At 40.5% G+C, this 17,244-nt stretch overlaps 1 protein-coding gene and 1 long non-coding RNA gene across 2 annotated transcripts in view; one reads left to right on the plus strand and one right to left on the minus strand.

Annotated features, from left to right (window-relative positions):
* Window positions 1-17,244, minus strand: part of IARS1 (isoleucyl-tRNA synthetase 1) — a 110,778-nt gene that overhangs the window by 62,687 nt on the left and 30,847 nt on the right. Inside the window, exons 11-13 of the mRNA XM_086755766.1 lie at window positions 13,471-13,593; window positions 11,925-12,016; window positions 6,780-6,878 (exon numbers count right to left, since the gene is read on the minus strand). Of these exons, the coding sequence (XP_086611892.1) occupies window positions 6,780-6,878; window positions 11,925-12,016; window positions 13,471-13,593 (314 nt within the window). The remainder of the gene's footprint in view (window positions 1-6,779; window positions 6,879-11,924; window positions 12,017-13,470; window positions 13,594-17,244) is intronic.
* Window positions 1-17,244, plus strand: part of LOC147599458 (uncharacterized) — a 352,989-nt gene that overhangs the window by 575 nt on the left and 335,170 nt on the right. The window lies entirely within an intron of this gene.

Raw genomic sequence — 17,244 nt, forward strand, 5'->3', positions numbered from 1 at the left:
CATTAATCAACATTTAACATCTTTGTCGGCGACATGGACAGTGGGATAGAGTGCACCCTCAGCAAGTTCAACGATGACACCAAGCTGTGTGCTGCTGTCGACACGCTGGAAGGGAGGGATGCCATCCAGAGGGACCTTGACAGGCTGGAGAGGTGGGCCCGTGCCAACCTCATGAAGTTCAACCAGGCCAAGTGCAAGGTCCTGCACCTGGGTCATGGCAATCCCAGGCACAAATCCAGGCTGGGCGGGGAATGGATGGAGAGCAGCCCTGAGGAGAAGGACTTGGGAGCGCTGGTGGATGAGAAGCTCAACATGAGCCGGCAATGCGCCCTTGCGGCCCAGAAGGCCAACCGCATCCTGGGCTGCATCAAGAGGAGCGTGGCCAGCAGGTCGAGGGAGGGGATTCTCCCCCTCTACTCTGCTCTGGTGAAACCCCCTCCCTGCAGCACTGCATCCAGCTCTGGAGCCCCCAAAATCAGAAGGATGTGGACCAGTTGGAGAAGGTCCAGAGGAGGCCACGAAGATGATCAGAGGGCTGGAGCACCTCTCCTGTGAGGCCAGGCTGAGAGAGCTGGGGCTGTTCAGCCTGGAGAAGAGGAGGCTCTGGGGAGACCTGAGAGCGGCCTCCCAGTGCCCAAAGGGGGCTGCAGGAAAGATGGGGAGAGACTGTTCAGCAGGGCCTGGTGTGACAGGACAAGGGGTCATGGTTTCAAAACAGAGGGAGGTAGATTCAGAATGGAATTTTTTTTTTTTTTTTTTTTTTTTTTTTTTACGCGGAGCATGGTGGAGCACTGTCCCAGGTTGCCCAGAGAGGTGGTGGATGCTCCATCCCTGGAAACATTCCAGGCCAGGTTGGCCGGGGCTCTGAGCAACCTGATCTGGCTGGAGATGTCCCTGCTCCTGGCAGGGGGTTGGACTGGGTGGGCTTTGAAGGTCCCTTCCCACCCAAACCAGTCTGTGATTCTGAATTGATTTTTGATGGTTTTTAAGTCAAGGAGATAAAATAAGCAGCTATTCACACCCTTTTGACTTAATTAATGCCAATCTATATCATGGACCTAATTAAACATGGAGGGAGGCTGGAGGGAGGAAAGGGCAAGAGAGGAAAGGTCAGCTGTTTGCAAAGCATGCAGAACTTCCACTGCAGTAGACTTTCTCCTCCTCAATTCATGAAAGCTTATTAGAATGGTGGACAGCCATGTATCCCACCCGAGTTCAGGTGGCCTCCACCAGTGCAGAATGTTCTGCTTATGTGCAGCTTACATTTGCTAAATGAATGGCGCTTTCAATCATTTTGACATAGCAATGTTTTTCTTATCCTGGTTCCCATAGCAACAAACACTTCAGCGTGAGACTGCAATGCTGCTGCAGACTGCATCACAGCCTCGCTGCCACCAGCGTACAGCTGCTTGACAAGTCAAGACTAAGTGAAACCCTAACTTCCAATTTTATGATACACTCATATGAAAAAATTCTGACATATTTTATTCGTATGACCCAGATACCATGCTAATTGCTATTAAAATGCTCCGTTTTATCAATGACAACAAAAATCCCTGCACTCTGAAGCCAGTGAGAAACGCAGCTTTTGGTTTTCTTCTTTCTGCATGGTTTCCTTAGCAATATTGTAACATTTATAGTTACAAAGTACTTTTATATGGCACTAGCACATGGATTAATCTCAGTTTATATACACAAGTGTGTTTGCGTTCCTGTAACGGTGGCAGACACTCTGCACACGCAGGTAGGTTTACCAGCTGCCTAAGAGCATGGCACTGTGATCGCTCAGTGAACTGGCATTCGGAGTCTGTATTTAGTAAGCTAGTACCCGAACCAAACAACAAGCTTTTGATGACCATTCACCAGGACTGAAAAGATACCCGCTGTATTCACGACACAACGGGCAATCTCTGCTCAAGAGGCTTTGAGAGGAAACAGTAAAATTGGGGCACAGCAGAACAGAAGCTATCAAGATCAGCTGGAACAAGCCTCAAAATTCACTTCTGAACATCAGCTACGTTTGATAACAGCCAGTAACGAAAGCTTCTGACTTAGGCTGCTCTAAATGAGACAAACACAAGGCTAACCCTGCAGCGTTTTCTTTTCCACCTCCTGCTGTAGACAATGACACTAGTTTGAATTTGCCTCGGTAAATCTTGCCATCTGGTGGCTGCAGGTTGCTAGACACGTCACAATCTCAGAGAGACGACCTAATTCTGTTCACGTTTTCCCAGTAAGACGTGTAATTGATGATTCAAAAATAAGAGTTACAATCGCATGGTCATACTAAAGCGGGGGGGGGAGGAGAAGAAATCTCCCCCCTTGCACAAGAAGTATTTAGAACTGTTCAGATAAAATTTATTTGTTAATACTAACAAACTAGGAAAGAAAATATCCTATGAGACATTCTAAAAAAAAAAAAAAAAGGGAGGAAAACAAGGGACTCAATATCTGATTTTCTCCATTATGCTACAATTCTGTTGTGACTTAAAATTCTGTTTGCCCCTGCTACAGACTCAGATTCTCATCTGCACAAAAATTACAAGATCAGTAGAACAAACATTAGCTTTCTATTGCAGACGTGCTCTATAGCCCACCTTCTGCACACCCCCACCAGCCGCGGGGTTTACAATACAAGCCAGGCGTTTTTGATCGAATCACACCTTTCAAAAGGTGGGAGACAGTCTGCTGTTCAGCAAAAAAGGCGGCTGGTCGAAGATTAGAATGACCAAGATCAAAAGCTTCTCAAAACATTCATGCGTTTGACTGAGGCATGTCAAAACACTTGGTCTTAGACTGCTCATCCAGGAGGAGCAGGAAGCCTGTGCAAAATTCACCGTGTTAACCAGGAAATTAACTTCTAGGAAAAAGGCCCAGCAGATGCGTTCTTTGTGATATTGCCATTCAGCACTTCAACTGCTAGTTCTTCAAGTCAGAAAAAGGATACCTTCAACCAAGGACCTATACATCAAACTACTACAATGTTTGAATTTTTCAGTGCCAAGGAGATGCAAGAACAAAAGGCTTGGCTTCTTTGAAGTCCCTTATTGGCTTCAGTCACTGCTTTCCTTCCACTGACGCTCATTTTTCCACTACACCAAGTGCTACACAACTCACGTAAACAACGTCAGAGCTGTGCAATAATCTCTAACACCAGAAACTTGTCAACAGTTAGACGTAAAGCTTTCAGAAGTTACTGAAGTAGAACTTTGAGTGAGGGAGGTTTAAAAAAAAAAAATAAAAAATTAAAGAGTTCCAAGTTGATATTTAAATACAAACTGCACAGTCTACAGAACCTTTTCTATGGACTCGCAAGTATAAAAATATTACACACACTGTCAGAAGTGTGAGCTACAACAGTTTAGAAACATAAGAATAAATTGCACTAATTTACTCTTCACAACAACTTATACATTTATAATTTATAACAACTTTGAATTCTGTGATGCCAGGAATTAGTTCCTGTTCCGTTATACAATGGAATAAGGTGGCATAGTTTAGTTGCCTGACTGTGGTTACACACGAAACACTCAAAAATTATTCTGTAACACGATTGTTACAATAAACAAGAAAGGCTGAAATCCAGACCACTTCCAGCAGGACCCAGCTCTGGCGCTGCACTTAACTCTCCGAATCAACGTCGCAGGAAACCAAGGCCGGACAGCCCTGAAGCATAAGCAGCTGAATTTGCCCCTCTTTCTCTCAAGAACCACAGCAGTATGTAATCTGAATGTGAAAGACAAGATACTTTTTCTTTTTTAATTTAGATTTTTTTTAATAATCTAATTCTGCAGTTGTGCAGTAAAGAGAACATTCAGTAAGGGATCTTTAATGCAAGACTGAAACACAGCCTCTTAAATACTGTTCCATTTCTGCATTTTCAGCAGTATCCCGCACAAGTTCCTTTCCGCTCTGATCAGAATAAGACTGGGAGAAAGAAGAGAGGGGTTTTTTTTTGTTTCTGATTTTACAAAAATGCTAGCACATTACTCACGTAATCGTTCTTGTAATCATTCTTGAAAGCTATAGTTAAGTTCATTTTGAAAAAATGAAGACACGGTTGCCAGCTTTTAATAAATTTTCAATAACTATGGCTTTACCAGTAGGCTAACTCATTAAAAAACTAATTAGAAATACAATCAGGTTGCAAAGTTTATCCAACTACGTTTAAATTATTTCATCAAAAAGGATACCTATAAAAAGTGCAGCTACTCTTAAGGGACAATGCACCTATCAGTCACTTACAGGAATAAAAAAAGCAATGCAGTCAAACTCATTTTGCAAAGGTTAATACAGTCAGAAAAGCATTTATCTCCAATCTTCTCATTTTCAGGACATGCTGAAGCCTCAGAGAGTTCAAAAATAAATTTTTAAAAAGCTAGGTATTATTGCTGTGACACTTTCAGAGATCAAGTCTCTTCAAAAGCAAAAACGTAGACTTTGGGAAGGATGTAGTCCCCAAAATTAAAATAAATGAATATTGAAAAAGGCAGGCACTCTCAACACCAACTTACAAAGACACACCTCAAACAAAACTGACATCAGTGGAGAACATAGGAAGAAAACCTTAAAAGTAATGCCTTTTTCTTTTAAAAAATTAGATTTAAAAAGCCATCTTCACGTAACAACAGCCATCAAGTACTCAGACTAGTAATTATGAAATCACATACTGGAAATATGTATTAGTATTACCTTCTCAATAATTTAGTGATAATACATCTCTATTTGTGGCCTTATTCCCTACAAAAAGATTCTCAAAATCTGTAAGACCATACCATATTGGGAGAAGTCCCAAGTAATCAGTTTTATGTTCAGTTATGCAATTCTGTTGAGACTCAAGAATCGCCTAAAGGACAAACAGTTACTTTCATCCCACACATGTTGAATATTGCCAGTTAATGCAATCACCCGGTCCTTCCACCCAGCCTTTGCAATAGCAGCTCTCGCGTTTCGTTCCACTTGTATCCCCACTACTCAACACTTAGAAAAAGCACCACTTAAAACCCAAATATGTAGATGAGGTAGTGTTCAAATTGTTTACTAATCAATACTAATGTCTCCTGGATGAGTGGAGGTCACTTAGTTTTGCTTTTCCAGAAGCAAAGCTTCGAGAAGAAACTCCTATCTCAACCATTCAAACACTCCCTTAATAGTATCATTACATTTTTCTTATGCTCATGTGAAAATTAAGCATGCAGGTCTACTGTCAGTTATCCAAACAGTAAAAGCATCTTGAGAAAGCTAATTAAAGCTAAGAACAAACACTTTCACCCCCTCTCCACGTTATTTTTCCCCCCAAAGAAGGATCACAGTATGTTCTGTCATGGAAAAGAGAAAGCAACACCTACTAATCTATAAAATCTTACCTATCCCGACTGGGCATGAGCTTATTTGCAAGCCAACGCTGCAGCATTTTTGGACAGTCTGTCCAAAGTGACCATGGATCACTAACTTTTCCCACATATTTCAATATTTACAGTGCTTGTACCACATAAGTTTTTATGCAAACATCACTCATGGAGAATTTAATTGCTAACTACTGTCCATGAAGAGACGCAGAATAAACTAACTGTTCACTGAAAGCTGAGTCACCTCCTTTACACCACTTCAGTTGCTGAGCAGAGGCACACAGTGGCAGAATCCCAGCTCTCCCACAGTCCTCCTATGAAAAGACTGAACCACAACTGAAATAGCACACAGTACGACTGAGTGAGGCTGTAGCCTCCACGTTTTCCTCACCTGGCCTCAACTTCGCAGGCACAAGTTCCTCATGAGAGGAGAGGAAATAAAAATGTAGGTTATGGAGGTGGAGAAGATAGGGTCCTTTCGTTACTAATGCACCATAAACCCACTGAAAACAGCTACCATCACCAATAGTTCCCCCTTACTGCTAATTTAACATTGTATTTAAATTATCTAAAACTTCATACATACAAAAAAATTAATTTGTGCCGTTAGCAGAAAAATTTTATTTAAAAACGTTTGAAACTGAGTTTACTTACAACTATTACACAAGCTAGGGCAGCTGGGTAGGGGGCTTTTGCGGGTGTTTTGGGGGGAGGGCAGGTTTGGGGAGGGGTGTTTGGTAGTTTATTTTTTTTCTTCAAATGCACCTATGACAAAGTATCAACTTTATCTGCAATAAATAGATGAAAAGAAGAAAAAAGTTACCTAAAAGTTAGCTTAATTTGGAACAATAAATATCCAGAGTTTAGCTGCCTAAATTCTTCTCTCTAGGGCACCCTTTTGGGAGGCTTAACAGTGCACTTTCACACCTGTGCAGGTTGCTTTTTCTTCGCAGTTTCCCCCACGCCAAATTTCTTAGGATCATATAACACAATTTGAGGATACTTTTAATGATCCTGTAAAGTATCCCGCTGTAAATCATTAGTATGTATTCAACTTTACACCCTAAAATATATTTCTGATTGGGATTTTACACAAGCAAAGAATGACTTCTCGACACAAGAGAAGAATAACGCGCAAACATGTTCAAGCACTGAGCTGACACGCAATTAAGCGGGCTGTGTCTGTTTATGCCAGGACAACTATCCCATCGCTCTACCAGTTTGAGGTACAGTTGTGCAACCTGAGATAAAACACTATTTAAAACTGGTTACCAGTCCCATCCCAGTAACATTGGCTCAGAAAGACAGAACAGAAATGTGACGCTAAGTTAGCACACGAACAGTGAAACAGAGCTTTGTACAGTTTGGCACACACACATTCCCCCACACTCAACGGCTGGCAAATAAAAAAATATATGCAGGAGACATTACCAGTAGCATTGGGCGTTATTCTCCAGTAGCTTCTCCACCATGTGCTCCACTCTTACAAACCAGCTTGGCACAGCTTTGTATATCAATGGAGTATCTGATCTGTAGAGGGAAGGTGATGAGGAAGGGAGCAAGACAAACAAGAATATTTTCAGTGCTACATTATTTATCAAATGCTCTCTTAAATGTACTTTTGTACATGACAGTCCCCTTTCCACAGACTGAATTAATTGTTGTTCCTGAAATTAAATATTATCACTGTTACAAAGGTTGGGTTTTGTTTTGGTTTTTTTTTTTTTTTTTTTCAAAATTACACAAACTGTTACACTTACATGAGCTACTATTTTAAAATCAAATCCTAAAAGAAAAAAAAAATTAAAAGCCTTCAAATCCAACAATTTAAGTAATTTCTATAACAAGAAAAATCATGAGAATTTTCAAACAATACTTGAATTTGAAATCTATGGTCCTACATAGTACAATAATATAAACTTCAGGAAGTATTAAATTGAGTCATATTTAAGTCTTCCATATTAGCTCATTCTGTATCAGAAAGCATTATGCTATTCTTTTTATTATCTATATTTAAAAGAATAATAATAAACCCTAAAGATGAAGTAACACTACCCTGTGTTAACTAGAAGAGTGTCCCATTCCAGGAGGAGTAGGAAGGAAAGAGGTACAGATAAACACACAAAAGTAAGAAGTTATAAAGCTATCTCAATAGATTCCTTACTTCAACATTCAAGGAAAGTCATACGAAAGCCACACAGGGTGGGAGCAGACTCAGAACTTGAGATTGCCCAGAAACAGGAACGCAACAGGGCAGAGCGTACAGACCGGAGAGTTCCCTAGATTACCTAGTAAAATTAGTATCTCTAAGCATCTGACTACACTGCGTCTCAACCTGGTCTCTGATTTGTCTGTTCCACAATAATAAGCAGTTCCAACTGCTTAAGGTCTTGAGAGATTGTTCAAGTGGCATGCATGCTTCTAAAGGATGTGGTAATCAAACAGCAGGTAAAAGTCACTATAGGAGAGTTCAGACATTCCTAATCCTTCACATGCCATTATTCCAACTTGAAAAGGGAGACTGAGCCCTAAGGGACAGATTCTGTGTGTGGGTACAGAGTAGCTTCAACAACACTGGGACAAGAAGCTCTTTCTCGCGTAGTATCAATCCACACCATGACACATTTCTTAAAGTATTCCTTCTGTTTAAGTCACTTGGCCTCAGAACGTGGCCGTACACTTGCTCAACAATAATTTGCAAGCAAAGACCCCAAGAAACTACCATTATCTCCTACGTGCAGTCATTACTGTAAACAATCCGTCCTAAAAGTTTAATTCATTTTACTTACCTCCATAGCAAGGACCCGTTTGAAATGCACAAACTACTGGAGATTGTGATCTAAACCTACAGAACAGGTTGTTTTTCAAATCGGAAAAACCGCACTGCACTCACATTACATAAAGCCCAGTAATAAAAAAAAAAAATACACCACTTCTCTTAATACTGTATTTCAGAGGATATTTTCTTTTAACTATAAGAGACACATTTCAATCTGTACCTTTTCAGAGTTTAAAGTGTCTGTAACCTTATAGGAGACGGTAAGAGCTCAAAGCAAGAACAACGCAGTGGTGTTCTAGCTACTAAATGCAAATGTACTAAGCTAGGAAGTTCTGCTTCTCAAATTTAAGTCCTAACACCTAAAAAAAAAGGGAACATTTCAGTTAACTCCTCAAACAGCAGCAAGATCACACTAAAAAAGAAAGTATTGGACCAGCTGGAGAGGGTCCAGAGGAGGCCATGAAGATGCTGAGAGGGCTGGAGCAGCTCTGCTGAGAGAGTTGGGGCTGTTCAGCCTGGAGAAGAGGAGGCTCCAGGGAGACCTGAGAGCGGCCTTCCAGTGCCTAAAGGGGGCTGCAGGAAAGATGGGGAGAGACTCTTCAGCAGGGCCTGCTGTGACAGGACGAGGGATAATGGTTTCAAAAGAGAGGGAGGTAGATCCAGGCACAAACACAGGCTGGGCGGGGAATGGATGGAGAGCAGCCCTGAGGAGAAGGACTTGGGAGTGCTGGTGGACGAGAAGCTCAACATGAGCCACCAATGCACCCTTGCGGCCCAGAAGGCCAACCGCATCCTGGGCTGCATCAAGAGGAGCGTGGCCAGCAGGTCGAGGGAGGGGATTCTCCCCCTCTGCTCTGCCCTGGTGAGACCCCACCTGCAGTACTGTGTCCAGTTCTGGAGCCCCCAACATCAGAATGACATGGACCAGTTGGAGAAGGTCCAGAGGAGGCCACGAAGATGATCAGAGGGCTGGAGCACCTCTCTTATGAGGCCAGGCTGAGAGAGTTGGGGCTGTTCAGCCTGGAGAAGAGGAGGCTCCGGGGAGACCTGATAGCGGTCTTCCAGTGCTTCAAGGGGGCCTACAGGAAAGATGGGGAGAGGCTGTTTAGTAGGGCCTGTTGCGATAGGATGAGAGGTAATGGGTTTAAAATAGAGGGGGTTAGATTTAGATTGGAAATTAGGAAAAAATTTTTTATGATGCGAGTTATAGAACACTGGAACAGGTTGCCCAGAGAGGTGGTGGATGCCCCATCCCTGGAAACATTCCAGGCCAGGTTGGATGAGGCTCTGAGCAACCTGATCTGGTTGGAGATGTCCCTGCTCCTGGAAGGGGGGTTGGACTAGATGACCCTTGAGGGTCCCTTCCAACCCAAACCATTCTGTGATTCTATTCTGCAAGCTACAAGGTACTTCAGAAGTATTTTAGTTTCACTGAGCATCTTGTTTTAGACGTGCTGAAGAATGATGACTTGCCATCACACAGAAGATCTTGAGCTACTGGCAACAAGAAAAATAGAACCTGATAACAACAGTTTCTCACGTACTCGTAACACATTGCAAAAAGAATGCTGGGACAATAAACTGGTACCCAGCCTCTACTAGGAGTAAGCAGCTGATAGATGGGGCTGACGGAAGACAAGCTTTAGTGCAAAAGTAGCTTCAGACACAAAGCATCTGTTAAAAAAAATTGCTTAACTCCTCAGCAATTCCAGTGAAGGGGAACGCTAACTGAGAACTACCTACTGTGTACTTACCAAGTTGTTCCTGTTTGCCTCGCTCAGATTTTGAAGTTTAATTGACAGAAAATTACTACGTATCACAATAACAAGAAAATGAAGAGAAGGACTCTAATTTGATGATACGTAAAAAGAGGGAAAATATCCCAACATACTGAGGATTCAACAAGTGTCTGGTTTCAGGGAAAAGTATGAACAATAGCACATTAAGTAGAAGAGTCTGATGTAAGTTTTCTTACATTAATCAAAATAACTTATAACTATGTTCAAAGTTAAGAACTACTTTTCTACTTTTAGCATATTCCAATTACAGTTTGATTTCTGATGGCAGTGAAACGAGCTTTTCAACTAGAATCCATTATTCTTTTCTTCCCACCAGATAATTGGCTGCTGGGTGCCGCCTGCAACTTATCATCAATCAACAAAAATGTCAACAGAGTGGCAGGATTAAGTATGTTCTACAGAATCAGCATTTCTATATTACTGGTTTGTATCAGGCGGCCATGACTGTACATTTGAATTGCTACATAAGAACAACAACAAAAAAAAAAAAAAAGAAAAAAAAAACCCCAAAAACAAACAAAAAACCCCAAGAACAACAAAAACAAGCGTTGCTTATTTTAGGGCTGCCATTTTTCAAAAACTGTCCCAAATCATCAAGGAATAACACTTGAAGAGTAATTCCCCTTGTTCCTCAAGGTAGCTGTTAGAAACAAACCAACCCTGCTGTTCAAGAGCAAGCAAAAGTTATTCTTGCTATAGATCAAAGACAAACGCACACTGCTAGAAGACTTCACCTAGCACCATTAAAGCTAGACAGAGGAAAAAAGCTGCTGTTATCGCAGTTATTTCAGTATAGGTGCTCTATGCATCAGATATGGCTTCAAATGTTCAAGTCATTTCAGATATGAAATTATCTAATTTATTTTTTGAAGTGTGTCTTTACTTGTAATAAAACAGTTTAATACAATATTCCTACTAAAAGACTACTGAAGTTTCTTTTCTTAAATTTGACAGTGTTCAGTGGTTTTTTTTCCCCCTCAATTTTGCAATAGCAATTGCTTACATTTAAAACCAGAGAGGACCTTAACACAAGGTCCTTCATGTCTACGTTTCTCATAACCAAAACTTTTCTTTAGTTTACGATACTGACTTGCACATGGAGTCCTCCTTCAACCTCTGCAGAATTCCCAATCTGAGAAGGAAGATTCTTGACAGGTCACTGTGCTGAGTCACCCACCTGACATTCCAGAGCTAATCTTGAATTTCTAGTTGACAAAACCAAACATTTCTAAGAAGTCCCCACAGATATTATAAACACGTCAACTGCTACTTCTGGTAAGAGACTTGACCATTGTTTCTGAACTCCATTCAGGAATGACTGAGCAGAAAAATCTATTTAAGTACTCCACCTCCTATCCACTGCAGTGGAGAAATGCTACCTTTGACTTTAATCAACGATACAGATGTTTCCACATTACAAGCAGCTGGGCTCTAGCAGACTCCAAAGAGAGAAGTCATTGTACAAGGTTAAACAGAAGTAACTATGATAGCAGCCATAATATAGCCAGGACATGGAAAGTTTGAAGACAAACACTTAAAGATGTTCTGCAATGTACTTGTTTGGATACAATTCAAAGGGTACCAAAACATCCTTTTCTACCAGTCAGTACTTATCTGTTTGGAAAATAAGCTTTTTCTAGACTTATTGCAGCTATCTTCAAAAGGTAGTTAGCAGTGCTACATGCAACACCGAAGAAAGAAAAGAGTCCAGTGACAGAAACACACCTATAGAATCACAATAGAAAAAATTTCCAGAACTACACTTAAACTCCTCAGGTTTATGGCAAAAAAAAAAAAAAAAAAAAAAAAAAAAAAAAAATAGTTTACCTGATTTACTAAAGCAAAACTGGAGCTCCCCTAGTTCAGTATTCTTGATTCCTGTTACTTTTAGTCTTGTTAAAAAAATTAAATTGGTCACGGTGGTCAAGGGAAAGGAAAAATGAGACAAACCTGAAGAACTACTCAGAACCCTCAATCTTAAAGCACTTTTCTCCTTACCTCCAGCAGAAAGGATAGCTGTGCTTAAAACTACTGCTGTGAACCAGTCTGCCTTTCTCTTTCAGTAATTTAATGATGTTCTTATCTGCATCCTAAAAAGACAGAACAAAAAATTTTCCTTGGAATACAAATTTCACTATTTCAGTAAGCTACTACAAGATTTATCTCCAGTATCCAAATTAAGAAAACTCCTACAAATAATCCAATATTTACACACACACACAAAAAAAAAAATCCAAAAAGCTTCTATAGAATTTATGCATTTACTGTAGAGGCACTGTAAAACACTAAATTTGGAAAAGTTATTTGCTCTACAAATCCTGGTATACAGCATCAGCCTCTTTTTGCCCTTAACTTTGTTTCCACATATACACAAATGTGTACAAAATTCAAATTTTCTGTACTACTAATACAAGACAGAACTTGTATTATTTAATATCTTAAATATTTTACTGTGTCTTCTGATTTTGTGGTAGGAAGCCACATAGTGCCTCTGACCTAACATTTAGACTTCACTACAGCACATTCCTCTAACGCAACTACAGTTAGAGAAGTTGAAGTATCTTTTACAATACCTTACTAACTAAACAGGATTTACGTTCTAACCTGGAAGTCAAAGTTGGACTTTAATAACTGAAGACAATCTACTGAACAAACAAGTGTCAACACGACATCAAGAAAGGAAAAAAAGTACAAAGATTTATGATACAGCAATATTCATAAGCTAAGAATATTTTCCAAGAGCCTTAAGATCAAATTCCTACCAGCAAGAAGATAAACATGCAGCCTCCAGTGTGCTCTTATTTGCCTTACTGTACAGCAGGAAGCAATGACAGCTGCTTGAGTTCAAACACAATACAAGATTTTAAAGTCTTTTTCAAGCAAGTTGTGTTCACAGGAACATGCTTTACTATCAAACTGTATCAGCAGGAAAACAGACTAAAACCAATTTGTCTTCTTAGCACATAGAATTAAAGAGGCACTCCTTTCTACGGATTTGCATCGCTACAATCTGGGGTTCCTGTGGGTTCCTTTCACGTGGATTCCGTTGCATCTATTGGCAAGTACATTCACATTGCAATATGTTCCACAAGCGGGGAAAACGACTGCATTTCTCTCCTCTAACAAGTCATGTTCCACCACTGTTAACTGGCTGGCGTGAACTTCGTGATGACATCTGTGAGTTCAGAAGTCACCCACAGGTAAAGGGGGACTCTGTGCACTTGCCTGGAGACCGCATACGTAACATTTCCATAGCAAACAGGGCAAAGTGAGACTCTCTCTGCAGCAGATACAAACAGGAAATTCTCCTCTCCCCTTTCACTCCTAGATACACGATATTACTTAGGCTTAAAATTCTTTCTTTTTCAGATAGTCATAAACAATTGCAACATTGTTGCAAATGTTAAAACCAATTTTGCCTTTTCCAGATACCAAAGATACATTGAATAGAAAGCCACTCAGGGAAAGAGAAGAACATTTCTACTGTATGTAAAATTTATCTTGAATAAAACAGTAGCAATTTACTTTCTCCAAGACCACTAACCTTCACATACTGTCCCGCAAAGTCAGTCACTTCTGCTGTGAAACATCCCGACGCATCAACAGGACAAACAGGCACAGAATCTTTCTGAATAATATTAAAATCCATGCAGACTCTATAATCATCCTAAAAAGAGACAAGTGCCAAGTTATAGAAACACAAAATACTGGTGAAAATATCAACCTCTGGAAAAAGAAATTAAATATCAGACATTAAATAGAAAATGTGATGACTGGGCAAGAACAGCAAAACACTCATCCTTCAGTAATCCCAAATCTGCATAGGAAAAGCTGGATTTTACAGGACCGTAATTCTATTCATCACAGAAATTATGATTTCTTCAGAATATGTGTGTTTTCTCTCACCTAGCAGAGGGGATACGTGCATGCTTCTGTGCATATACATATACGTGCATGCATAGACACAAGTATTTTATGTTTGTACAGGCAAACCTAGCCAACAGCTTCAGGCTACTATTGCATAGCAAAGGAACTGGGAACCTCTATGTCACGCTCTTGTACCAGCCAGAGACGCGTGTTTGTCTAGCACACAAGCCTGCATAGCGTTTTTCAGAAGCCAGATTGTTTTAATCAATCTAGTTCTGCACCTCCAGATAAGAAACCCCATTTTTCGAATGCCTTAATGACCCACAGCCTTTAAATCAGTGTTTCTCAATTTTCCTGGCCCACAGGCAATGCTACTGACCAACAACCACATCAACAACCCCACAGTTTATTTTCCTGGCCAGTCTCTGTTTAAATTTTTAATTTCCAGCAACAGTAAGGGGAAAAAAAAAAAATTTAAGAAAAAGAGGGTCACTTCACATATGAACATAACTAAACAACAGTGGTATCTCAAAAAAAGATTAAAACAAAATTATTAGGAGACTAGAAAAGTTTAGATATTAATTTTAAGTCTGAAGTCAAATTAAGGCCATACCTTAACCAATTATCACTCCAGACTCCCCAGTTCCTTGCCCCATTGCAAGAGAACATTATTGGGAGCGGGAGGGGAAGGGAGAAGAGAACAACTGCAGATCAGTCACTCTCAGCACACGCACAGAATTGCCTCAGTTCCCTCACAGAAAAAGGCCCTGTCTAAGCCTGTAACAAGTCAGGTTGCCTTTTGGAGTCTTGGAGGTTCCTGTATGGCTGCTCTGACACAACAGGGGAAACCACAGACTTCAGGAACAAAACCTGAAGTTGCGTAGTGTGAAACAACCTGCAGTGACCCTGCCCACCAAAAACGGCAGCTGAACTGACAGCCTCCTCTATGCTTAGAGCTCATTTACCTTTTGTAAAACGCAGAGCTATTTCATAGCAGTTGCATCGCAAAGCAATCTGTCCACCTTCATCAAGGAGACCATGTCAGAAGCAAGTGTGTAAATAAGCATTACATGAGCAAGCACTCCACAGCTAGCTGAACTCTCCTTTCCAAGATACAACCAACACAGGCAAGCCAACTGTGTAGCAACAGAGCAGGGTCCAGATCCCTTCTGTGGTCCTCATCCTGTACGTCCAGCCCTACCCACTAGTCCCTGTAGTTACCAGTTCCCTCAACCCAGATCTGGTAGATGTTGCCTGCTGATCCATGATATATTTTACCATGATGAAACTCCTCCATAGTGATAGTGAAGTTGGCTACTTCATGTACGAAGGCATAACGTGTAGAAACCAAAAGCCGCTTCAGCTACAGCACTCATTTACTCTAGGCCATAGTCTCTTTCCGCACTCCAGCGGCTGCAGAGAGCCACCACAACTATTCAGCCTCCACTTTGTCAACCAGCTCCTCCAGTCAATAGATTAACTGAGATAAGCTCATTCTCAGCTGACCTCTCATCAGCTCTTATTGCTGAGATACAGCAGACAGCAGTGTTTAAAATGTAGGCCAGGCAACAGAACTAACGTCAATCTGACTCGGCAGTAAATTGTAAAAGGCTTTGAAGAAGCAGCCAGCAAAGACTACAAAGACTACCCTGCTAAAATATAACAACAAACCTTCCACTTGGCGGGACCTAGGTCAAGAGGGGGTTCAGTTTGATTTGCATCACTGACGCAGCCTATGATATATAAAGGGCTTTGCTATTTTGGTTTTCTACAGCTAGTTCCTTTCTTTTGAAGAACTCAAACTTGAATGTAAAAGCTTTCCAGACTGACCTGCCATTTGATTTAATGACAATTTGCTTCAGTAGCCACAACCCAAGAATACATTCAGGCACACACAGAAATCCACAAACGCTAAGGTCTTGAAAGCTAAGACAAATGTCAATTCTTTCCAGGAGAGAAGTCGGTGTTCACTTTCGTACCCCTGCCACAATTAGATCTCTCAGAAGATTACAAATAAAAGTTAAAACACATACACAAAATGAATGAAGCAGAAGGTATTAAACAGATCACTGATGAGAACGAAAAGCTTTTCTACCCAAAATTAAACAAACTCAGAAACATGAAGTCAAAAGGTTCACCTTCAGCACCTCTTAACAAAAATCAAGTACACTTTTGCAATTTATTGAAAAGAAAGTACATCAGTACCATACCTATGAAACTTCTGTGACTCCGTCCGAGCAGGCACTAGAAGTACAGGCCGTGTATGCAAATTAAAATGCTAAAGCTTTTGAAGTTGACTGTTTCATCTACATATGAAATACCTGAGCAGCTGGAGGTACAATGCGTTTACAGAGTTTTTAATACACGTATGTCTTGTTCTGTGAGCTTTAATTTTTATTTCTTTTGAGCTAACAGAGTGTTCTGATATTAAGTGGCAGCTTGTATTTGGCAAAAGCAACACACAGGATAACGAAACTACAGATCTTGGAACTAAATGAGAGTCAATTTTTACTTTAGATTTTGTTGGAGAAGGATACATTTCTAAGCTATCAGCAATACAGAATATGTACCAGTAAGTAGAATAAAACAAAAAACAACCAAAAAAACAAAACCAACCTTACCTTTTATCTCTATTTATCAAAGGCATTTACTTACATAGAGGGGAAGGGATATAGACAAGACAGGACACTTTCTGTGAAGGACTGTGCTCTTTCTTCTCCTCTGACCCCTGCCTCCTGATCCACTTACCCCTTTCCTCCTTCCTATTCACATTCAACACAACAGTAAAGGAATTTGCAGAGAAGCCAATTAATTAGGAAGACAGTCCTGCCTACAATCATGAGTTGTCTCCCTTCTTTCACCTAAGCTTGACTATTTAAGGGCAAACACCTAAAGCCAACACATGTAACACTTAGTATTCTGTAAAAAGCACTGTACAATAACAAATTTCTGAACCTAAACCAGAATCCTCTGTGAGCCTTTACGAACAAAATAATCAGTGGGCTGTCAAAGGCGAACTACATGCATCTCAAAAGAAAAAGGTATCAGCATTAAGTGCAACATATACTATGCAATTTCCTTCTAAAGGTAGCATATCCAGTTGCCTCAGGTCTATGCATCATGAAGTCAAGCTGCTCCTTAGCTAATGACTGCAAAGCTTTGTTTGCGATATTAACGTACTTTTTCCTCACATAAATACTTTATGCATTTTTTTCTTTGCAAGGCATTTAACTCATACTCTCATGGTTTTTTTAAAAAAATGCTTTTAAAGATAACTGCTGGCTTCCCAGGAGACAGAGACAAAAAAAATTCTTTTTCCTCTGTGTTTACACAAATCTCTGTGGGCTTATAACAGAATCAAATAAAAGAGGGCGGATAATCCTTGCTCTAACTGGCCAGTCAGGCTTTCCAACAACTACACTGTATTGTGCAAATACACAATACAGAAGGC

Source organism: Chlamydotis macqueenii, chromosome 10 (genome assembly GCF_036417535.1).
Source record: "Chlamydotis macqueenii isolate bChlMac1 chromosome 10, bChlMac1.mat, whole genome shotgun sequence".
Classification (NCBI taxonomy): Eukaryota; Metazoa; Chordata; class Aves; order Otidiformes; family Otididae; genus Chlamydotis; species Chlamydotis macqueenii.